Genomic DNA, 24,752 nt, shown 5'->3' with positions numbered 1-24,752 from the left:
TTATTTAAACACGTTTCCATTCTGTATCTTTGCAAGAAGAAGGGAGATGGAGTAAATTATCTGCTCACTAATTTCTTTAACATGTCTAATTTTGAAGTGGCCATTTTCAATTTCCTCAGTGGAGAGAGCTAAAAGTACGTAATTAAATCCTTTGTAGATGGGCATAAATGAACTGAACCTTACAGATAAGGTCACACCTTTCTAAAAACACAAACTAATAATAAAAAAAGGAGCTGGAGTGCTAATTCTATTTTATAGATGCAAGCTGCACTGCTAATTAGGCTGTAGTGCCATGTCATTTACTCTGTGTAATGATAGGCTGACTCCCTGCAAAAGTTTTCCTATTTTAATATCATAGCGAGAATGTTGTCGCAGTCCAAGATGTTGGATGACATCTAAGATATCCATCTGACTGGCCATTTTACATTCGATGACCATCAATTGCACACTCTCACCACAATATCTTCATCTAAGTACATTGATGTTGTGAACCCCAACTTGTTGGGGGTTCTTAAAATAAACAAGAATGAGCGATCTATTATTATCAGATTGCATAGGACGAGACTCCTGCTGGGAACTCCCACGGGCCTATACGGGATTGGAGTTTGGCCTTACCTTTTCAACTTTAAAGGAGAAATAAATTGTTGTTTTTAAAAGTGCTCCCTTTCAAATTGTGGAAAGACCGTTTGCTAGCACGTATCCACACTGGGTCTTTAATAAAGGGAGGTGACACAAATAATCACCTTGTGACTTTTTCAGACTAGCAACTCATTTGAACTTTTAGCCAATCCTTGGTGTCAAAGGGTTTTTTGGGGTTTTTAAATTTATGAACATATACCATAATTGTTAAGAAGTTCTTCCAGACTAAAAACTGAATTTAAAAAATCATTAATGATAATGTTCTCCCCTGAACCACTCAGCTCCTTTGATTAGATCAGATTTTTATTTCAATTGAATCCCTGGTTTCAAAACCCATGTAGATCACGTATTTGCAAACAGGTAAATTATTCCGTAATACAAAGTACATTCAATCTTGAGCACTTTTCTTAATACTTTTACATATTTCTTAGCATTCTTTTGTGATAGGTATTTGTGTATCAAGTGCCATTGTTTGAGTTGTATAAATCATCTCCTAAATGGGTTGATCTACTGCTAATAACTAAACTTTCTCCTCTTTTAATTTTTAAGCTCCAAATGCCCTGAAGGCAAAGATAAATTAAGGAATACCATTTAAAGGCCTTATGTACATTAGTGAAATAGAATTTTTCTTATCTTTACCAATATCAGTATTATAATTTTATTTATATAGCACATAAAAATAATTTGCCTTTTATTCATGATTATTTTTGCTAACAAGAGCTATGAAATTGAGTACAGTACATTCAGAATTGTCCATGAAAATTCATTTAGGTGCTTATTACCTTGATGGAAGAATAACATGCTTCTAAAGAAAAGCAAAAAATATAGAGAGATATTATCTTAACATTATTCAGCTGATCCACCATTTGATTTGCCTTTCCAACGGAATCTCATTGCCCCTCCAGGACTGTGCAGTGAGTTCCACCATTGGATAAAGACATTTTGTCCATGAATAGTGCACACTGGCATTAAGGAGGCTGGCATTTGCAGTCCCTGGGAAGGGAGACTGACTCGCTTAGGTGATGGGACCATCATGGCTAGGACATCCGAGTGGAGGTGCTATCTAGTCTTATTATTGCTCAGCCATGAGGACTTCAAAATCTGGTGGAAGTCCAGAGGAGAAAACAAAATATTTAATAATATTGTAGGAATTTTTCTTTAAAACAGATTGGAGAAAATATAATTGGATATATATATATAGAGAGAGAGAGAGAGAGAGAGAGTGGGAATTGTGTATTTGAAGATGGAATCTGAAGAGTACCAAAGTTGTACGACTAACTGGGCAAGTAGTGTTGCTAGGACAGCTGTCTGACCAGCATTGGTAGCAGATGATGATAGAGAAGTAGGATGGGGCCAGATAGAGAAAGCCCTGCTGTGTCATGCCAGGCCCCTTGGCCTTTATCTCTGGATACCAGGGAGCCATTGCAAGTTTCAGGTAGAGGAATGATCATACCTGTGTTTTAGAATGGAAACTGGAACAGTGTTGTGGATAATGGATGGAGAGAAGAGACTACAGACAAAGAGACCAGGAGGAAGATAATTAGTCAGCCAGGCAAGAGACTGGGAGGGTCAATGCATGAGTAATGAGCCTGAAAAGAAAGAAATGAGAGACACTTAGGAGGTACCTATACAGACGTCTTGGTGACTCTGTAGAAAGCAATCCTCTAATTCCTATCTTGGAAAACTAGGTTGTTACCAGATGGTAATCTGTAGCCCCACGTGAGGCTATAGATTGTTGCAGGTAGACCACCAGTAATGATTATCTGTGCTCCAAGGCGGGAAAACAGTGAGCTCTCATCAAAACCAACTGCAATGTCAACACCTCAGAGTATTGTAAACACTAAATGGTATAGAGAATGTGGGAAAATCCTATTGCAGTGCCTGGCACATAAAAGGTACTCAATAAATATTATTTAGTCTGCAAATGATGAAGCATTTGTGTTTGCATTAAGCACAATATACAGAATAAACTTACAAAACTTTGGGTCTAGGGCTTTATTAGAACCCTCTCCTCAATTTAACTCCCATTTCCTCATTCTTTCCTTATTATTTCTCTCTGCAATGCCCCCCACCCCCTGCCCCAAGGCAGCAGTATACTTTCAACAGTCCTCCTTTGTAGAATTTTCTGTTCTGGTTTGTGATTATTTACATTTCCCCTCCTCCCTCCCCAGCTTCTCAAGGGCAGGGACTATATAATTAATAACAACAATAATAATAATAATATTTGTGTGCTATCCTTTGCTAAATAATTTATCGCATTTCATCCTTACTCTTTGGGGCATGATTATTATGCTCATTTTATGGATGAGGAAACCGTGGCATAAAGGACTTAAGCAGCCTGCCCAAGTTCACACAGGCGGAAGGGCGGAGCTGGTTCTCAAACCCAGGTCTGCAGTGAGCCCTTATCGTTGAGGGAAAGACTCGAGCACCTGTCCTAGCACAGTTTTGTACATGCCCAAGACCCAGGAACTGTTCATGGCATAATTGTTACACGAAGGAGAACTGAAAGTTTACTATGGCTGTGCATTCTCTTTCCTTGGAAGTTTATGGGGAGGAAAACTTAATGGTTTAAGGGTACAGACTCTGAGGCCAGGCTGTCTGGGCTAGAAGCTCGGGTGGGTGACCCTGAACAAGTGCACCTACCCTCGCCTCTGTCACTTTTCTCTCCATAAAATGGGGAGAGTGATAATGCAGACCCCAAAGAGTTGGCCTGCTGGAAGAGTTAAAAGAAGTAATCTGTGCAAAGCACTCTGAATAGTACCTGGTACATTATAAGCACTGAATAAATATTCGTTCTTTGTTCAACCTTAGCACTCCTAGCTAAGTGACTTTATAGGGATAACTTTAAGTATTTAAGTAAACTTATGTGCACGTATAAGTGAACAAATACACTTGAACAAATAGCATTGTTAAAAAAGAGTGGCCAGAAATGTTTCTCTTCTGGGGCAGGATTATTTGACCCGTTTTAAATTAGTACGTTAAATAGAATTGAAACCTGAATTACACAGAAGAAAAGCAGAAACCCAAAACTATGTTTCAGATTTAAATACCAATATTTCTTTTTTCATGAGTTCACAACCCAGAACTCTACTAGTACTCAGACAGGACAGTTAGGAATTTTTCATAGCTGCTGTTTTTTCCTACTCAGCTGAATATATTGGTTTGTGTTTTCCAGGAAAGATATACATGGCTTACATTTTTCTATTTATGTAATGACTATGGCTATTTTCCAGTAATCCTAGATTATACAAAAGTTATCAGAAGATAAATCCATGCCATCCCACAGTTTAAGATATTTTTGTTAATGTTTATTTTATGTCATTCTTAAAGTAAATACTTTAAAATATATTGGTGCTTTCAACATAAATAGCTTCTGAGTTCAGAATCTGTTTTCCTAACTTCTTCTTAGCCCAATAATGAAGTAATCCACCAGAAACTAGTAAAGCAAATCAATCAAGCAAGCTATTTTTAAATGTATTCATTGACCCACTGAAATTGAGGCAGTATATACTTTTTAGTGTAAATTCTAGTGCAGACTGCTTGGGTTCAAATCTTTTCCTCGTCATTTATTCGCTGGATAATCTTAAAAAGTTACCCACTCTCTTTCGACCTGAGTTTTTGCATCTGCAAATTGGTGATAATGACAGTAGGCCCTTCATAGGCTGAGAATTAAATTAGAAAACCCATGTGATATGTGTTAGTGTAGGGCCTGGAATATAGTAAGTAGCAAATAGTGATAAATGTAACACCATTCTCCAGGGCGTCCTGAAATGAGTGAAACGGTCCTTGCCCTTCAAGGAGCATATGAGAAAAACACATAACCAAGGTGGACATTATAATAGGACCTGAGCTCTGGCACAGGCTGTCAAAGCAGCGTGGGGCCTGAAAGAGCAGGGCCTCCCCTCTCCCTGGAGGTTCAAGGACAGGCTCTCAGAGGTGGACATCTTCTTGGAGGAGCCATTGCAGTGGCATTATGATGGAAGAAGCTAGAGTGCAGTGGTTAAAATCTTATGTATTAAACATTTTGGCTCAACTATCTTTCGCATAAATCAAGCTGTAGTCCTTGAGTCATTAATTTACCACCCGAGAAAGGAAAAATTTTCAAACATCTCGAAAAGACTTTGGAGTGTCTCATTATGCAAGTGCATGAGGAAATTTCCAAGGAACCCAACTGCATTGTCTTTTCCAACCTTAAATCTTAGTTCTACCGAAGTTTTGTCAAAAAAAAAAAAAAAACAAGCTATAAAGGATTGGCTCTTTAATGACTTCTTGTAATTTTTATGCTATTCAAAATTTAATATATGCTAGTATGTAGATTCTGTATAATTTTCGCTACAACTTTTGCCTGTGGATTTTTGACTCACTACAGAGCAACCCCCTTGCAATATTAGTCTTGATGTGGTGGAGCCTGTGCCCCCGTGACACGGTGATTCTCACCTCTGCCACGTCCCCACGTCACACCTCTTTTGAGTTGGTAACAGCTGTACTGGCTGGACCAACTAGCGCAGGACTGCCTTCCCACCTGGTGTGTTCTTGGGGCCGCCCAGCTCATTGGCCATGATCTTGGAACAGCATTTAGTAAACGGTAACAGTAATTCTTGCTCAATCCACCTGGAGCAGACCTGGGTTATAGGAAACAATTTTTTTCTCAAACAGAAGCAGATCCCGTTTGTGAGCAAAATAAAATCAATTGTGAGGGGGTTTTGTGTTTTTAAAAAATTTCATAAAGTTCATTTTCCTAGAAGTATGTCTAGTATACTGCTAAATAAATACTAAATGAGAAGAAAGAAACAATGTATATGATAGTATTCTGAACAGAAAGACTAAATTCACAGCCTTTTTAAAAAAATTTTGTTATATATTTCTGATCCAAAATCTGTTATTTTGTTATTCAACAAAATCCTGCCTCGTCGTCCATAGTTTTCTTCTAGATTTCAGTCTTGAGTCTGTCTGAAACTTGACTAGCTGGCCAGTCAAGTATACAAACTTTTGTGTATAATGTATTGACAATTGAAAATCTGGGGCTAGTGCCCAGTATGAATATTCATATGCTTCTTTTTCCTCTTTTCACCTATGACCATATATAGCTTTTTACCTGTCTTACTAAAAGTTGGTATTGACGACACCTTATATAAAATAGCCTATATCAGAAATGTTTCCTCTGTGATTAATTTGTATGATCTCTTTCAAATCGTTACATATTTTTCTTTAGATTATACAGGGGAGTCACATGATATGTTCACAGGGACTCGGGAGAAAATCTTTTAATTTACCTGCTTAGGGGATCTCCCACCCAAAGGCAGGTCTTGACCCAACTATTGTTGACCCTTGAACAACATGGCAGGTGGGGGTGCTGACCCCATTCAGTTGAAAATCTGTGTATTACTTTGACTCCCCAAAACCTTAATTACAAAAACTTAATAGCCATCCCTAGGTATCTGTGTGTGGGGGGGAGGGTTCCAGATCCCCGCTGATACCCAAATCTGCGATGTTCAAGTCCCCTGTATAAAATGGCGTAGGTCAATGCATCTGCAGATTCCCAACCGAGGACCGAAACAGTACAGGTATGTACTGAAAAAAATCCACATGTAAGTGAGCCTGTGCAGTTCAAACCCGTGTTGTTCAAGGGTCAGCTGTACTTCCAAGCAAAGGAAGACCACAACTGAAGTGGAAAGAGAAATAAAATCGTTAATGTCCACAGGCCTGGGTCCAAGGACATTTTCAAGAGTCCTTGGGATTACACATGCAGTTTCTGCCTCCAGAACTTCACCCAGTGAAAGACGGAATGCCACCAGACAAGGAAAATTCAACATTTGATACATTATTGTGCTAAGTGGCTGAGGTACCTAAAATAGGCAAGACATACATGAAAATCCAAATTTATAGTGGGAATTCACTTAGCTCTTAAAATGATGACTGTAAGTGTTGCAAATTCTTCCCCATCCTTTGAATGTCATCATTTAAAGATCTTCAGTATTCAGTAGAATTTATTGAATACGTTATTACTTCAGTAATCAATAAAATCTATAAATTAGTGCACTGGCTATCTGTCTTCATGCCAGTATCAAATAGTGATTCTGTCAAAGGCAACTGGGTTTTTAAAATGATATTCATGGTATAGTGGTGGTTTCTACCGCATGATTAGTAAGCAAAAAGATCTCATTCAAAGCAGAGACAGTAAAAAAAAAAGAGAGAGAGAGAGAGAGATTCAGTGATACAATTAAAGAGTTTTAACCTGTTTTTAAATATATGCATGAAGTTGTGGATCATTACGTGGCCATCATCTACTGATTATCTTCAGAAAATGGAGGAAATAAAAAGGTTTCATAATGAAAATTTGGGATTAGTTACCCTGTTATCTTTTTGTCAGGTCTTAGAAAGTAAAGCTACCCGCTTTTTATTTGTAAGGAATTGGTTTGCTTTGTGGCACCTTGTAGATATAATGTTAGCTGTCACTCACTGCCAGCTCGGGAATCTGCATAAGAGAGAGGACGTGAAGAGCGGGAAGGGGACAGACACTGGGCACTTTAGCTCTTGCTGCTGCCTCAACTGATAGAACTGACTCCCTTGCAATGGGCTCATAAGTGAGCCCATTTTTTGTGTTCTTGATCTGGAAAGAATACTTCAAAATAATTATTTTCTGGCAATAGAAAGTGGAACAGGAAGCACGACAGCTTCTGCTTTGGGAGAGCATCTCAGAATTCAAAATACTATTATAATCCCACAGGGAGTCTCTTGGCTCCACAGAAACCTCTAGATATTTAGTTTTAGGGGTCACAGCACATGCCAGAAACAGACATTGCCTCTGCCTCCTAAATCCTCCCTTCAGGGCCCTGGTGAAATGCTGTCCTGCCCGCTCCTGGACCTTCCTTCCCTCACCAGCCAGATGCTACTTAATGCTCTGCACCTCTTTTGCAGCATTTATCACTTACACTTGGTATGGTAGGTATTTATGTATTTGTCTCATCTACTGAGCCCAACTTTCAACTCCTTACACGCAGAGGGTGCTCAGTACATATGCACTGATTCAGGCAGGTCTGCATTCATGGGGACTCCGCTCAGGTACTCTTTGTTGTAAGTCTGGGATACAGAACCATGCCACGCAGACTTTCACACCCACTTCCTCATTTGTACGGGGATAAAAGATCACTACGTCAGTACTAGTCATGTTGAATGAATTCCTACATCGGTTTTGTGTCTCCTGTCAAATACCTATTGGGCACTAACTGGGTGTTTGGCACTCTGAATACAAAAGAGCGCACATTCTGATGAGAAATACAGACTCCCAAATAAATGATTGCAGTGTGAAAAGGGCCGCAACTGTCATAGAAAATACAGTGAGTGCGTGAGGAAGGGAGTGGCTCGTTCTGCATGCTGGCTAGTTCAGGGCAGGGGTGCAGGTGCTGAAGGATGAGTCCAAGGGGAGGTTCCGGGACTCTCGGAGGTCAGATGGCTGAGTGTGGTGCCCTGTTTGATGCTATCATCCAACAGCGATATGTGAACGAGACAACTTGGTATCTTTCCCTTCTCTTTAAGAGCTTCTGTACCTCCCTAGACTCTCAAGTAGCTGTGAGTAGCTGCTTCCATAAAGTAAACAGCAATTCTTTTTTTTTTTCCCATGGCTTTCAAATGATATAGAAGCACTTAGCAAAAATCTGTGATCAGTTCATTTAGAATAAAAGGTCTAAATGCAGCCATAGAACATGCAAACTAAAACCTGGTAATCAATAAAAAACTGCATCTTAGAATATGATGGTAAACTGCTCTCCATCCTAGTATTTCTCCATTGAATCATTCAACAAATATGCATCGAGTGCCTAGTGTGTGTCAGCTTCTATTCTAGGAGTTGGGGATCCAGCCCCCGGCTCCCATCAGCCTCCTCTACCGACCTTTACCAGCAGCAAGATGCAAACGTCAGGAAACAATCTGACAGCACTGTTTTCATAGTGATATTTACTGAGCATTCAGAGACCTGGAGTTGAATGGCAGAGTGAAGCGGAGAAATGAGATGACTTTCTGGACAATCCAGTCGGGAATTCCATATGGGAGAGGCAGACCCCCACATCATCTGAATTAGTTAAGCCCTTCTCTGAGCCCTCTTTCCTCTGATCGTAATATGCTAAGCATTTGGAGAAGCCATAGAACAAACAAAAATAATCATTCCTGTTCTCCAAGAGAAAAGTTAATCCCGCTTCCTCACATTTCTAATGTGATTTAGGAAATCTGAAGTAGTGCCAGGTTTACAAAGTGATAAATAAAATAACAGAGAATAAGCTTCTGTAGTACATTTTCCTTAAGTGAGGTTTTCTTCTGACCTTTTTTCTAATGGAAGTTTACCAATTACATTTCTTAATATTAAAGTTATTATTTTAAAACTATGTTATGACCAACAGCAAATGACTTAATAGTTTAGATTACGACTAATGAACTTTTATCTATTGACAAGAATTTATTGAGTGCCTACTATGTGCCAGGCCCTAGAGATACAAAGTCTGAGTTCTAGGTTTTCAGGGAGGGCTGCAATCTAATAAATAATTATAACACCATATAGTAAATACAATTATATAAGCATGTCAAATAAATAGCAGCGACAAAGAGCGCACAGCTGCTTCCTTGGGAAGAAAGGAGTTAGGAAAGGCTTTGAAAAGAATATGATGTGAGCTGGGTGGAAAGATGAAAAGGCGAGTTGTAAGATCCATGGTGTGATGACAGAGAATGTATTATCAGTGTCTGAGCGTATACAGTACAGTCCAAGTTGAGAATCACTTTACAGTTCTTCTGATCCCAAATCCCTCATGAAATCCCTGACAGGGAAATGGTGTTACCAGTGCATTGGTTTTCCAGTGGTGCTCTGGGGTATAGCTTCAGATTACTCCCCTAAGTATGGGTCAGTGGTGGATTTAAACTGCCTGGGGTACCTTCTCATCATTTTTATTTATTTTATGTATTAGTTCACATAAGTTTTCACTGGAGGAAAAAAATACAGTTCTGCAGCTAAAACACTAGCCCAGTATAAAGAGCGTGGGGCATATGGGAGAGCCCCATATCTGTGTCCTTAGGCACATGAAATTAAATTGTTGGATGTAGGAGAAAGTGATCTGTCAACTGTGATGCACTGAGTACATTTAAATTATTTTTAAGTCATTTGGGCCTGAGTTCCTCCACTTAAAAAATGAGGATGTTGCACCCAAAAGTCTCAAGTCCCCTAGCTCTAAAATTATATGATTTTATGATTATCCAGCTTTCTCTTGACTATTTCTAAGGACAGAATGCTTTTTCAGTGTATTCCTTTCCATTGCGTTTGACAAGACTTAACGTTAGAATTAGAGCATCTTATTTTGTGAATTATAACCAGTAATTGGTTTTGTAAATTGCAAATGCTGGCACACAAAGCTGAGACTGTATGCTTTGCAGGCTGTGGATATTGCAGTAGTTAGTGATGTGTTTTTTTTGTCGCACATATGCCCAAAGTCAAATGCTTCAAATCTTGCTTTTAATGAAATATTTATGTTCTTTTGGTAGCCAGAAGTGCAACTTGCTGAAGGCTTTGATGTGTTTATGCCTAAATCTCAGCTGGACTCTATATTGTCAAACTACACTCGCTCAGGAAGCCTTCTCTTTAGAAAACTGGTGTGTGCATTTTTTGATGACAAGACTTTGGCTAACTCCTTACCCAATGGGAAGAGGAAAAGAGGACTCAATGACAACCGGAAAGGACTAGACCAAAATATTGTGGGTGCAATAAAAGGTTGGTCTGCATCATTTCATTTTATGGTTTCTATGCTGAGCTTTGCTTCATTCCATAAAGATGCAGCTGAAATTGTAGTAAACCAAGTAGAGGCTCGTTTAATTGGCCTTTGGCAATTTACCCACTGGCATGGCTTCGGGGTGTGGGCTCTGTAATTCACCACCCCAAATACCACTACAATTTGGTATTTCAAGGTGATGTTCATTTGTTCAAATCATAAATTAAGAGCCAGTTTGATCTGCTGCAGAACCAAAAAGAATTTTTTTTAATTGATTTTAAAAATGAAGGTATTTTTCCTGTCAGTAATTTCTAGCTAAGAACTTGTCAAAATATGATTTCGACTGAAATTTTTAGTTGTAAGTAAGAATAAAGCTATGATACTTTTTTTGAAAATCAAATAAAACAGTTCTCTCCAAAGGTCAGAAGGTCATTGCTTCGAAAGACATTGAAATGTAAGTGAACCCACTGGGAAGCCAAACCCTGCGCCTCCCCACATACTCCTGGCCTCCTCTGCTCCCCAGGCCTTGTTGTACCGAGTTGTACCAGTTACATGCGAAGAGGACCATGGGTCCCTCTCCCTCAACGCCTGGGAACACGTGTCTGAATCCCACTGCCTTTCCATAGCCATGCAGGTGCATGTGTGCTTCATTTTAAAATGTCCTTCCTTAGGATTCTGATACGTGTTATTTTAAGTAATAAAAGTACATGAATGGTATTTTCCAAAAGACTGTAAATGAATTCTCAGATATCAACACAACTACCATGACAATGAAATTGTGGATCAGGCCGTAATTAACACTAGAATCACGAATCCGGAAGTTCCTCCCTGCCTGGGTTCCTGCATGTTGCGCTTACACTGAGACTGGACGCAGAGAGCCTTCCCTCCCTACCCCTGCAAAATGAGGAAATGCATTTAATAGTGCTTACAGGATACTTTGAAACCCAAAATTAACTTTACAAAATAATACGATTTTCAAAGGGAGCCAGCAAGTACTTAGACACCCTTTGTTCATGGCCAGAAGGACATAAGCCTTCATTAACAGAAAATTTTTCATTCTCCAACAGAATTTTTTTCACTTAAAATGACAGTTGAGTTGTACTAAATAAGAAAAGCTACAGAGATATCACAGTTGGTGTCATTTCTGAAAAGAATGATTCAGCCTGAAGTGACACCAAAAACAAGATTACAGAATTTGAAAAATGGTCAGTGATGTAACTGGGACTCGCTGAAGTGAAGAAGGCTCCCATTTCGATTTAATATGGCTGGGGCCTTCTGGAAACATGAAGGTCAGGGCTGCTGATGCTTTTCATTGCTAAAGCTTTTAAACACACTGAAATGTAGCCAGGATTTATTTTAATTTTCTTCAGGACAGTATATTAAGATGATGAAAGTGTTTGGAAATTGGGGAACCATAAATGATCGTGTCCTAATTTAATAACAATAGAAAAGTTATCCTAATAATAGATGGTAGTGAACTATGTCATTACAAGTAGACTGATAAGGGTTTATTCTACCATTTTCGATCTAGACTGGACATCCTATAATAGTTTGAAAAGGTGTATTATATAGAAGATGCCTTAATTTTCTTCACAGCCCTACTCTTTGGCAAGAAATAAATATGGCAGTGAGGCTTCTACTCCCAATACATAATAAAGCAGATGATTCAAATCAAAGAACTTATATTGTCTATATACTTCTTATTTTGTTGAGTTAAATCTGCATTAAAATTCTTTTAAAACAACAAAATAACTGTAAAACAGACAGAAATCTACCCATAAGCCACCAACAACCTAAGGCAACAAATATTATATGTTCACTTGTTTCCTTGTTTGTTCATAGACATATTTTTGTTTTGTTTTTTTCCATGATTACCAAAAAAAAAAAAAAAATACATGCTTGTAAAAATTCCAACCCATAAAAAAAAGTATAGAAAGCTGAAAGGTCTCCATAATTTCACTCTTCCGAGGTTACTGTGTACTTTCCTACAATCTTTATTTCAAGTATGAATGTGGTATCAGGTTTGTCTTTCTTATAAGAATATTCTGTCTGTACTGATCAGTCAACATTTTTACCTGATTTATTCTCATGATTTCTTGTAAGCACCTTGAGGACAAGCTTTGTCTTAATTATCTTTGATTATCTGTCGCACTTCACTGAAAGCTTTACACAGAGTAGAGATTCCATAAATATATGTTGGGTGAATGAACAGACCTAAGTTTTTATTTTCCATCTTGCCTTTGGCCTTAACTTGTTGACCTAATAGATCTAGTATAACACATCCATCCCCATGTCTTCTCACAACTAATTTGAAGTAACCAACATCAAACATTGTTATAAATTTCTTTCCAGTTAATAAAATGCCAATGAGTTTAAAAACAAAAACAAAAAAAACAACAACCCAGAAACCAAATTTGAATATAAATTTAAATACACTTCTCTTACTTCTGTAATACTTTTTTCCTTTGCATGTCATACTTTCACTTACTGTTTATTGACCCACATAGGGCAATGTGAAGTGATTTTTGGATGTAGTCATTAATTGAAGTCCTTTTATAATAACTCTATTCAGTGTTTCTTGCTATTGGTAGAGATAAATTTATTTTCTTAACCCAGGTCTTTTGACTCTGAGCAATCTGGGAAAGTGATAAAATGGTTTTTTTCTACAGAGTAGTGGCAAGTAGTCGCGTTACTACTGCTGTCTACCACATACGTCCTCTGTCATTTATGGGATAGTACACTAATGCTGTATTAATGTGAAAAGTTCTACAACCTAGGAATATATGAAGACTGGTCGATTTGATAAAATCTTAGAAGTAAAAATAACTGGGGTCTGGATTTTGTTTCAAAGTGATTAGGTGGGTTAAGACAACAATGGGGGAGAAAAGGTGAATAAAAACCTGTAAAATGCTTATAAATAGGAACAGAAATGGACTGAAAAGGAAAGAATTTATTGTGCAATTATTAACAAAGCTTTTCGTAGCGAGAATTAGTATTCCCCTTGACAATATCTTGTACGTAAAATATAAGCTTCTTTGTAGAGATCACATTTTTCACATAGTCTCATCTGTTTTATGGTGGCGAACACTTACTGGTAATCCATGAAAAATGCATTTATAGGTATGACCCAAGGATCCTTATTTAGAAACACACCTGGACACTTTGCGTTAACTCAAAAAAGCAACGTGTGATCTTAGGTCTTGGTGCTGAGGAGAGTTGAACATTTGGGGTGTAATTCGGAATTGATTTCACAGCCAGAATGCAGAGTACACACTCCCCACTTCATGCTATACTTGCTGAAGGCCATCTTATTCTTGATGTCACACCAGGAGACCACACCTTTGACTTTGTGAGAGCCAGCTAAACACTGATAGAAGCCTTGGATTTCTGAAGGCTCTTCAGAAAATACAGTTGTAGTTTTAGAACCTGGGCCTGGGTCATGATTTTGAATTCGGCTTTATAGGGATTGGTTGAGAAATTTTTATTACTATCCAACTACACTAGATTCTTCAGTCGTCTTGCATTCAAAGGAAATTACACATGCTTATCAAGTGAAAGAACTGGTCGGCTGCTCTTGATTTTATTGCAGGCAGCACACGCTTGCAGCACACGCAGCTGCTTTCCCAAGCAGCAGTCAGCGTGGTGGTCTGCCAAGGTAGATACCAGGCACCAGAACAGCCCTGGGATCCCTCACTCCTAGGTTGGTGGAAAGCCAAAAACTGAATGGTGCTTCTTAGGAGATTAAAAAGCCTGACTACATTTGACATCCCCTTATCATAGGCTCTGCTGAACTGACCCCCAAAACCTCTCATTTCATTCCAGCAACTCTCGAGACTTGCAGGTCTATATTTGTCATGTTAGAATGTCTTTATTTTCCATTTTTATTGTACATCATCATTCATTTCCTTGCGTTTTAATCAAGAAAAGTGAATCGCTGTTTTCTGTTTGATCTCACGTAGACCTAAATTAATATGTTTGGGCGTGTAATTTACATCTGATTTATTATTTATTTCTTGATAGCAACTTCTGGGTTTTCTCAGAATTCTCTGTAAAAACAAGGCTGACACCTCAGCTTGCCTTTGAATACTCTTACAATGTTGATGATTTTATTTTCCTTGAACAGGAAAGGAAACTGAGGCTATGAGAAATTAAATACACTTACTTAAACAGCTAGCAAGTGGCAGAGCCAGGATGTAACCCCAGGCCTCTCTGACTCCCAAGCCACCATCTAGCACACTTCATTCCTTCTATTAGGAGTATTTCAAAAGAAAGAGAGAAAGGTGTCCCAACTTTAAGGTTCTATCTTAAAATTTAGCATTCTGGATTCTTTATAAATTCCACCAGAAGGGCTGTCCTACTAAGTATTTAAAATGACCAGTCAGTGGTTGTGCATGCAAAATATACTCAGAGTGAATTTTGGGGTACAGCAGAGCTATACCTCAGTTTATTTACTAGCTTCAAGGGCAGGTCTTCCCTTGAAGACAGCAAGAGTCGGACCCATCCCACCGGGGAGGTGTGGCCTCTTCCCTAGGGAAGGAGACACTTCTGAGACTCGTCCAGGATATAGACCCGCAAAAAAAGAGCTTGGAAGTCACACTGCATGTAAGCAGTCTTTCAAAGGATGTAAATTAAAGTCTAGTTTAAATGTTTGGCAGTTGGAACCCATTGATGAATGCTTTAATTCAAAAATCCTTTTGGAAGATGAATAATCACTGTCAACTTCTGTTCATATTTCTACATATCAGATCAGCTTAAGACAGGATACAACTGCATAATATATAACAAAATAATGTATCTCAGCTATATAATGACATGAGATACACGGCTTGTCTCTCAGCTCTGCGTAACTATTATGTAATTGTTGTTGTTTGTGTCTTCCCACATTTGGTGGTGGCCCAGTGACAGACAGATAGGTGATGTTGAATCTTGGCCATCCTATATGACAGGCGCTATCTGTGCAGCCCCTTCTGCGGCAGTTCTCATATTCCTGTGTGTATCAGAATTACCTGAAGATTTGGTTCACAATTCAGATTTGTGGGTCCCATCCTCAGAGGTTGATTCCATAGGTGTAGTGTAGTGCCAGAAATCTGACTTTGAATAGCCACTGCAGGTGACTCTGACACAGGCTGTTCTCGGGCCACCTTGAGAAGCAGTGCCACCACAGCTCCTGATGCTAACAGCTGATTCTAACGAGTCATCATCCACACCAGCCGCATACGACAGTCCTCCTGTGAACCTGTCTCCATCTGCTGTTCCTTAAGCACACCCCATTTTCTGAAGGCTGCCCCTACTTCTCTCCTGGAACAAACGAGAAGATAGCATGTGGCAACGGCTCTCATCCTTTGAACCTCTGGGCCTTAAAATGATTTTTTTCTATTACGTCACACGAGGGTCCTGGTTTCAGGCATGCCTGCCATGCTTTACAAGGACTGGACTGGATAACTGCCTAGTTCACCAAGGTGAAAGGAACGTCAGCACAACCCGAACGGATGGTCACGAAACAAGTAACATGTCATTTTCCATATGGCCTTAAAGAAAATGTCATCTTCATTCTTGGCAAGCTCTCGGCCAATCTCCCTGATTGCACAGTCGAAGCTCTTGTTCAGCCAACTTTCTTCACTAGTGATACAGAAGACGTGGTATTTGCTGCTCTTCCAATACTGTGTAAGTCATGAGAACACCAAAGCATTCAAAGTATTTTCGTTGACCTCACAAACTTACAAGCCATCAGCAGGCATGAAATTTCTGTTCACAACATTAACGTTTATCCCCACCCACTGCAAGTCAGGCACTGGTGACACAAAGAAGAGTAAGGCTTGGCCCCTGATCTTAATGAACGTGCAACCTACTGGACGTCCGGATATGTAAATGGTGAGCCATCACACGGAACCATACTCCCAGGTAGAATAAAGTAAACACCAAGTGCCCATTACTGAATGGTGGGGGAAAGCACAGAGGATGTAAATCCCTCGAAGAGAAGACCTCGTGGAATAGGTGACATCTGAACTAGACCCTGAAGGATGAGCAGTGTATCAAACACAAAGAGAATGGAAAAGGCTAACCACAGAATAAGTTTAATGACGCTTACATAAAACACTGGGGGAAAGCCTTTTGCCTCCAGAACTGTTTAAAGTCTGTTCTAAGTGATGGACCATGATTCCTCACCGACCTGATTACCTTAAAGAGTTTAACTTCGTGAATATACGTGCCAGTGAAATGGACTCAAGTGTACTTTACCCCTAGGGGTTTTCAACGAGAGTGTGCTTCTTAAAGCTTCCTGGGCCTCATCCCAGACCTAATGAATCAGAACCCTTGGGGTTGGGGCCACAGTGAGTTGAAAGACTGTCCCTGCTTTGTCACTGGTCTTCCCTAAGCTCAAAAAGGAATCTTACCTTCCTCAAAATTATAGATCCATCTTCTTGCTACCTGAGGAGCCAATGGAAACATGGGAAAATTTGTTAAGAAGAAGGTTGTGGCTTTTCTTGATCTGTCTTCAGCCTATCATATAAGGGACAGGAACCAGTGGTGGATTAACTCACAAGAATTCAAGTCTAACTCCCAAAACCTGCATTTTAACACCACCGTCAGCGTTGACGAAAACAGCCTCCCGTCAAAAGAGATCAGTTTTTGTAGCAGAGACAGGGCCACCGCAGCCGGACTGGGCATTGCATGTCACAGGCATCCTTCCCGCTGTTGACATTGCCGATTTGTATATTTATTATGACAGTTTTCTGGCACAGACAAGTAAAATATCCTGGGAAGGGGCACCTTTCTGATTTGCACAATGGCACCAAATGGGCTAACTGTGGCCCTGAACGTAGAAAGCAGTGTTTTCTGCATAGCCCGTCCCCCTTTCCTGTAAATCCCTGACTTGTGTGGCTGATGTCGGGTGCTCTCCAGCATCGTAAAGTGATGCCACATCTCTCCTATTTTCTTCATCATGGCAGGGAGGCAGAATTGTGGACTACATCCAGATTGGCCGAATTACATTCCTCGTAGCTTTTCTCCTGGTCCTGTGGTTGGTGCCAGGATTGTGGCAAGTGTTTCAGTTCCACGAACAGTTAATTGACTGTCTCATACAAGGAATGCGTCAAAAAATCTGAGAGACTCAAGAACTGAAATTTGCTTCTATTTCTGTCCAAAAGGTGCATGTGCAAATGATCATGGAACGTTTGTGGTCACTGCAGTACTGTGGACTAATGGTAAACCCACCAAAAAAAGGGGAAAATCTATGTCGGCTCCTACAAAGGAAACCCCTTAAAAATCCATAGGCCTTCATTTAATATTGAACTGAAAGCTGCATCGCTTTGGGCTGCCTTTACGATATCTTTGTAGAGGAGCAAGCATGGCTGCATCTGTCCTGCGCTAAACACCTAGCAGGGAGAGAGTCTGCCTCTTGGAATTAGTCATGGTTTTTCTGCTGACCGCTCCTTACTGTCAAATCTTCTGATAACATTGCCTGTGTTTCCAGGTTCTTCTTTCTTGCATCTGTCTCTTGGTTAGATTTTGACAGCTCTCCATGGCCAACTCCTGGCATTTCTCAGAACCTTAGCATCTCCTCATCGACCCTGCCCTTTGATCTCAGAGTAAATACAGTATTGGTTAGTGTAAGCACATCCCTCCCCACACTTCTTCATTACCACACACTCCATTGTGGATCAGCTTAGCCACGCACACCGAAGTGGGGGCAGACCCTAATTAGAAATGCAGACAGAAGTCAGGGGCAAATGAGATAGTTGACAATGGGGGCTAAGACATGCAGGACAGTCCAACTTAATCACCGGCCTTGAGATCAGCCTGTCCTGGCCTTTTTCTAAAGCGTCAAGTGTGGTCCCTCTTACCCACACATTGCACCACCTGAATGGTGGCGTGGGGCTTCTAACACTAACACCCCCTGGTAACCATGGTATTTTTGACAGAGACATCAACATTCTCCTACTTGGCAAGTTGGAAAGTTCAGGATCACCGTCAATGCCTTTTTTTCCTTGGCCACTAATCCCGCTTAATAACTCGGCCCTGTCAAATCTATCTGCCCTCCCTCACTCATTCCTTGTTTTTCACCTTCTCTCATACCATCCTAAGCCAGCTGTGTATCACCTTGCCCTTGAATTTCCACAAAAAAACTGTTTTTGAGATATAATTCACATATAACATTATATTAGCTTCAGGTGTACAACATGATTCAATATTTGTATGTATTGCAAAATGATCACCACAACAAGTCTCTTTAACATCCATCACCATAAAAAAAGTAAATATCCTCCCTGCCCCTCATTTTGCCCTTCCAGTTCATACTGTGTACTAATAGCAGGTAACACTTGCAAAACAAAATTCCGTGGTATTTTCCTACCTAACTCCTCTTTGCCTATTAAATCAAGTCCAAACTCGGGCCTTCTCCAGACTTCCCATGACTTGATGTCTCTCTCCTTGCAGCTACGTTCCCTAGGGCTCCAACGCTCTTCTCTATTCTCTCTTTGTAAACAAACCCAACTCATTATTCATGGTCCAGCCCAGGTCTCATCATCTCTGCCATGAGACTTTCTCCAGCCTGCACTGATTTCCCCTTTCTCTAAATTCCTATAGTACATGTTACCTTTATATAGTCCAGCAATAAATCTTAACCCTTTGCTTTGTTATTTGTGGTTTATGTGGAGGATGACTATGTCATTTGTTTCCCAAACTGGGACACTTTTCAGAGTGAAAATGACGCTGTTAATCATTTCACCGGGAAAACTGTCATTTCGAACTGTCCTGGACAAATCAGGACATATGGTCAGGAGTTTGTGTTTGGACGTCTTATCTTCCCAACAAGACTGTAAGATCCTCTGGGGCAGAGTCTATGTTCCATATATAATTTGCCTATTCCTTGATTTGCCTATTCACTCACCTAACTTAACGATCAATAAATATAAGAACAAAGGAATGAAGGATGGAGGGGATGAGACAGTCAATTTATCTACTGAAAACGGTGGTTTCCTAAGAAACAAAACTCAAGTCCACTACCTTGGACGTATATAGGGCATGAACAACAAGATAGCCTCACAAGTTCTTGATGACAAGTTGGAAGAAGGCAGCTGAAATTCAAGAATATAAGTTTGAAGATGAGAAGAAACAACCGCCAGGAGGCAGATGACGTGAAACACAGCTTTCAAGGATGGTGCAGATGTTGGCAATCAAAAACGCCACGGGGATCCCGAATATAAAACCCAACTTGTATTCAGTAGGGGCTGTGAAAGCGCGGATGATCGTTAATTATCAAAGAGCAGTCTATACAACATGCAATACGGAAGGTGTAATTTGTCATGCTTTCATTCTCACCAGAGAGGAATCACCTTCAAAAGGTAGAGGATAATCATTTCAGTGTGGGATTTTGACTTAAATAAACCCAAGAATGGGACCTGTCAGCAGGCTAAATGTGCCTGCTTTTCTGGTTTTACCATCTCAAGATTTCTTGATACATCGGTATTCTTATCCGTGCCTATGTTTTTGTTTCTGTTTTTGTTTTTCTGAACATTCATCATGATAGCAACTGGTGTCTCAAAGAGAGAGCATGTCAAAGAAATGTGTGGGAACATAGTTATTGTCAGCCTCAAAACGTGAGCCCAGAATTTTCCTAGAGCTAATCTCGATTAGAGGGGAATTGCCACCATTAAAAAAAGAAGAGAAAAGAAGCTCCTGCCTCTAAGGCATTAGCCCTGTCCTAACTCCCAGCATCTTCCTCCTGACGTCCGCTGCGCCACAGGTACAGGTCAGTCGTGGCAGAGATGGGGCGAGTGGACCGTCCTCAGAGGTGAGCCCCCCATCTCCACCACTGATCTCCTAACTCGGGGCTCTTGTTCTTCCAACCGTGGCCATCTCTGACTTTGGGTGCCTGTGAGGGATACTTCCTGAATGTCATAGCTTATTCTGGTTCTGTGGGGAGTACTTCCAAATTTCCGGCTAGTAGAGGAACTCCTGCCTCAGAATGACTTTGAAAGTTCATATACCAAGAAACGCTAGCTTGAAAAACGGAAAGAAAAACTCAGTACTTTCTCATTCGTTTATATAAAGAACAGATAAACACAGACGTACTCCACAAAGCAGTGCTTGGCCTGAGAGGAGCATAACTACGCGGGAGGTTTCAGGGAACTTGCCTAACTATTTGAGCGGACGATTCCCAGTCTTTCCAGTTTTATTTCACTTGAGCCTCAGTTCCTGATATGTAAAATAAATGAGTTGTACTATTTCCAAGATGCCTTCCAAGTGGAATTTCTATAAATCTATGATTTTGTAACATGTCTCTTTGCCAAAAAAAGGGGGGTAAATAATAAGACACTATTACATCAAAGCTTGTTATTGCCCAGATCTTAATATTTAGCAGATATAATTTATTCCCTTGAACTCTACCAAACAGCTAGACAAACGTTAAGTTGTAACTCAGCCAGCCCAAGGAAAGTATCCATCATTTTCCTAATAGCTGTGTTATAAATGAGGTCTGCTGTGGGCTTTCTTAAATCGAAGTAGATTAAAATTAACTTTAATTTTGAGAAACCACTAAAGGCACTTTCTTTTAGACAGAGATGCCGGTGTAGCAAAAACCGAACAAAGGAAGACAAGGGGTGTTGTTCTTTTCCTCCACATGACTCTGGCCTCAAATCTTTGGGGATCACTGTGATTAAACAAGATTGTTCAAACCTCAGAGGCCCACCAGTTTGGGGATAATGAAAGGAGCACTGTGGAGCAGTGTGGATTTACTCCTGACTCTGCCATTGAAGATCTTGAAACATTACCTTCCCTTGAAAAAACAAAAATAAAAAAGGTGTGGGTTGGCTAAATTTGACAGTCTCCTCCAGTTCAGAAATTCTATGGTTCAGTCATTTTCATCCAAATTCTCAGAAGTAAACCTATAGAATGAAATAAAAATGCCTGGGAATCAGTTTTATGGCTATCTAGGGAGGTTTTCATTACAACAACCAACCGAAAGTGGCAGCCCCATACAGGGATTGGCCCAGAGAGACAGAGTATTCAATGGTCATCGTGATCAGCTTACTCTGCTTGACCAGCTGACTGCCCTGCATACGTAATTCAGTAGGATACTCTCATTTCATCAATAAATACAGTATTGTGTGCATGCCTGTATTTCCTTTACTTTTTGAATTTAACGATTTCATTTTTAGGTATATCTGTTGATGAACTCTGCCAAATCTTACTGTTACATCAAATCTGAAATGACTTTCAGGGCTCACTATATTTCAAGACCTATGGCTATTTACCAAAGAAATCCTTCCCGTTTTTTCAAGTCAAGTCACAGGGCAGAGAAAAAGAGTCTCAGGTGTATTCTTTCATAAACCATACATCTGTGCTGCCTATTATGTGCCAGCAATGAACGAGAGAGCTGGGGTCTCTGCCCTTGCCGAGTTTCTAGTCAGGATGATCACTAGACATAATTATTTAAAAACCACTGGTTAACGAACTCTGGGTGGCCTTGCCTCAGAAGGTCGCATTTCAGCTGAGACCTGAAGGGTGACGCCTCATGTCTTCACCCTGTTGCTCTCAGCTCTCTTTTAAAGAAAGTTTTTGGTGCTTATCCCAGCAGAGAGGATATGTAAAAAGTATACTTGACATTAGGTCAGTATTGACATTTGCACAGTATCATCCTAGGAGAAATTTTTTGATTTGTTCAGAGACTGATTGAAGAATGGCATTTGTCCCCTTCACACTAGTCTTTAGGTCAGAAGTGGAAATAAGCATATTCCTCTTCATATTGTGTTGAAGACATTTTCCAAGATGCATTTTCTCTCCACCTTACCACTGCAATTTAAACCAGATGTTCTATTTACTTCATACCCACCCTCCTTTATTGTTTTTTTAAGAATCAAAATGTTCCTATTCCCTTTTCTCTTTCTCTTTCTCCCTCCTGCTCCAGAGTAACCTGAAGTTGATGGGACTCTTTCCCATTTGTCTTTTCCTATTTTACTGCTGACGTGTGTATCCATAAACCACTCTTACTATTATTTTGTGAATTTACAAATCTACATACACAGCCTCATGCTGTACTTTTGCAACTTTATCTTTTTTTCAAGATTTACCTCATTTATTCATTTTGATTGCTAATCACTATATAAATAAAGCAATCTCTTTCTCCGGTCTTCTGTGAAGAGACAGGTTTCTTACAATTACCTATGGCAGCAGTCATCTTCATGTTTCCTGGGCTCACGAGTGACAGTTTCTCTAGGGGACACACCAGGGAGTGAAATGAGTCGCGGGGTACAGTATGGTCACTTTCAGTAAGCATTGCCAAATGGCTGGCTAAATTGACCGATATCATTCATCAATCCACCAGCAGTGTTTAAGAAATCTTATTTCTCTGCACTCTTAGCAGCATCTGGTATTAACAAACTTGAATGTTTGCCAGTCTGATTGGTCTCACATGGCACCTTACTGCTGGTTTCCCTGATTATTAATGAGGTTAAGCGTCATTTCATACTCATTACGATTTGGTTAGTTTTCTGTGTGAATTTCCATCCTTTTCCAATTTTCCCATTAGGTTGTTGTTTTCTTAGTGACTTACATGAATTCTTTTGTCAGTTCTATGTGTTACAAATATTTTCTCTTATTTTTCAACTTGTGAAAGCTCTGCCTATGATCTCTTTTATCATACCAGAAATTAGATAATCAGATAGATTATTTTATGCTTCGTGCTTTTTTGTGCTCATTTTAAGAAATTCTCCCTACCCTGATGATATAATGGTATTCTCTTAATTTTTTTTCCAACAAAGGTTTAAAGTTTTCTTTTCTATTCCTATGTGCCATCCACCTGAAATTTACTTTTGCTTAAAACATGAGGGAGGGATTAAATCTGTTTTTCTCTATTAAATCTGTTTTTCTCAATCATTCTAACGCTATCCTTTTTTTTCTTTTCTTTTTTTTTTAACATGCATTGTCATTTCACTTCTGTCATATACTGAGCTCCCATTTTACATGTTGACACTTGGTCTTTTATCTACCTCTGAGCCAATACTACACAGTTTTCATGAGTTTGGCTTTGTAATAATTCTTAATGTCCTCTAGATCATGTCTTTCTTTCTTCTTCCCCACCCGCAATTCTTTCATCTGCTTTCAGTTTTCTTCTTCCTCAAGTACAACCTTCAGTAGTTCTTTGAATGAGGGTCTCTGTGGTATATTCTTTGCACCTTTGTCCTAAAATTTGTTTTATTTCACCCTCACTATTGAAAGATGTGGCGTTTTGTTGGGTAATTTATTCTAGATTGAGGACTTCTCTCAGAGCAATTTGAAAATATTCCGCTGTCTTCTAGATTGTATTGCTGTTGTGAATCTGCCATCAGTCTGCTGCTGTGTTGTAGATTATGTCTTTTCTCTCGTTGCCTTTAAAGTCCCTTTGCCTTTAGCATTCTCCAGTTTCTTTATTTCACGTCTATGTATACCTTTATTTTTATTAGCCTGCTTAGTTGCTGTGCTTCTTGAAACCAAGGGTTCATGACTTACCAATTCTGGAAATTTTTCATGTACTGGCTCCAAATTTTTACCTTTCCTCCATTCTTTCAATTTTCTCCCTCTGAAACATCTATTAGTATTTATGGGATCTTTTAATTCTGTCCTTCATATCTCTTCATTTGTCAGTTATATTTTCCATCTCTGCAGCTCTCAGGGCCACATTCTGAGTACTTCAGATCTAGCTCCCTTTTCTATTCAGTGATATTAATTTATCGATTAATGTGTCCTTTGAATTTTTAAGTTTCAGTTACTATGTTCTTAATTTAAGTTCATTTTGGTTCCGTTTAAAATCAGCCTCATTGTTTTCTTAATGATTTAGGTCTTTCTTTAATATCGTTCATCTTTTTAAACATACTTACTTTGCTACTCCAGTGCCTACACCATGTTTCCCCGAAAATAAGACCTAGCCGACCATCAGCTCTAATGCGTCTTTTGGAGCAAAAATTCATATAAGACCCGGTCTTATTTTACTATAATAAAAGATAGATCTTTAGTACAATACAATATAATACAATATAATATAATATAATATAATATAATATAATATAATATAATACCGGGTCTTATATGAATTTTTGCTCCAAAAGACACATTAGAGCTGATGGTCCAGCTAGGTCTTATTTTGGGGGAAACACGGTAGTTAGTGGGGGTCTAATTCTGCTTTTCATGGGTCAGCTGACTCTTACTGATGGTGGACTGTTTCCTTGAGTGTTGCACTATTTTCACATGTGACCTCATCTGAAGTGGGCCTGTTTGTTTTGTTTGCCATGAGAATCTGTTGGGGCCCCAGATGTAGGAGCATCCCTTCTGAGTAATTCTGCATTTCCTTTTGTCTGCAGTCCAGGGTTATCAATAGCAATGCTTACATTCATT

At 39.5% G+C, this 24,752-nt stretch overlaps 1 protein-coding gene across 13 annotated transcripts in view; it reads left to right on the top strand.

Moving 5' to 3' along the window:
* BEND7 (BEN domain containing 7) overlaps window positions 1-24,752 on the top strand; it is an 80,756-nt gene that overhangs the window by 33,116 nt on the left and 22,888 nt on the right. For all 13 annotated transcript variants that reach the window (XR_004422435.1, XM_033100730.1, XM_033100731.1 and 10 more), the window contains one exon: window positions 10,162-10,387. Coding sequence is in view for 12 of the 13 variants with exons in the window: in XM_033100730.1 (XP_032956621.1) it covers window positions 10,162-10,387 (226 nt within the window). In the remaining variant the exon portion in view is untranslated. The remainder of the gene's footprint in view (window positions 1-10,161; window positions 10,388-24,752) is intronic.

Source organism: Rhinolophus ferrumequinum, assembly GCF_004115265.2.
Source record: "Rhinolophus ferrumequinum isolate MPI-CBG mRhiFer1 chromosome 5 unlocalized genomic scaffold, mRhiFer1_v1.p scaffold_110_arrow_ctg1, whole genome shotgun sequence".
Classification (NCBI taxonomy): Eukaryota; Metazoa; Chordata; class Mammalia; order Chiroptera; family Rhinolophidae; genus Rhinolophus; species Rhinolophus ferrumequinum.
Note: the sequence above shows the minus strand (reverse complement) of the source record. Positions and strands in the feature narration are given on the sequence as shown.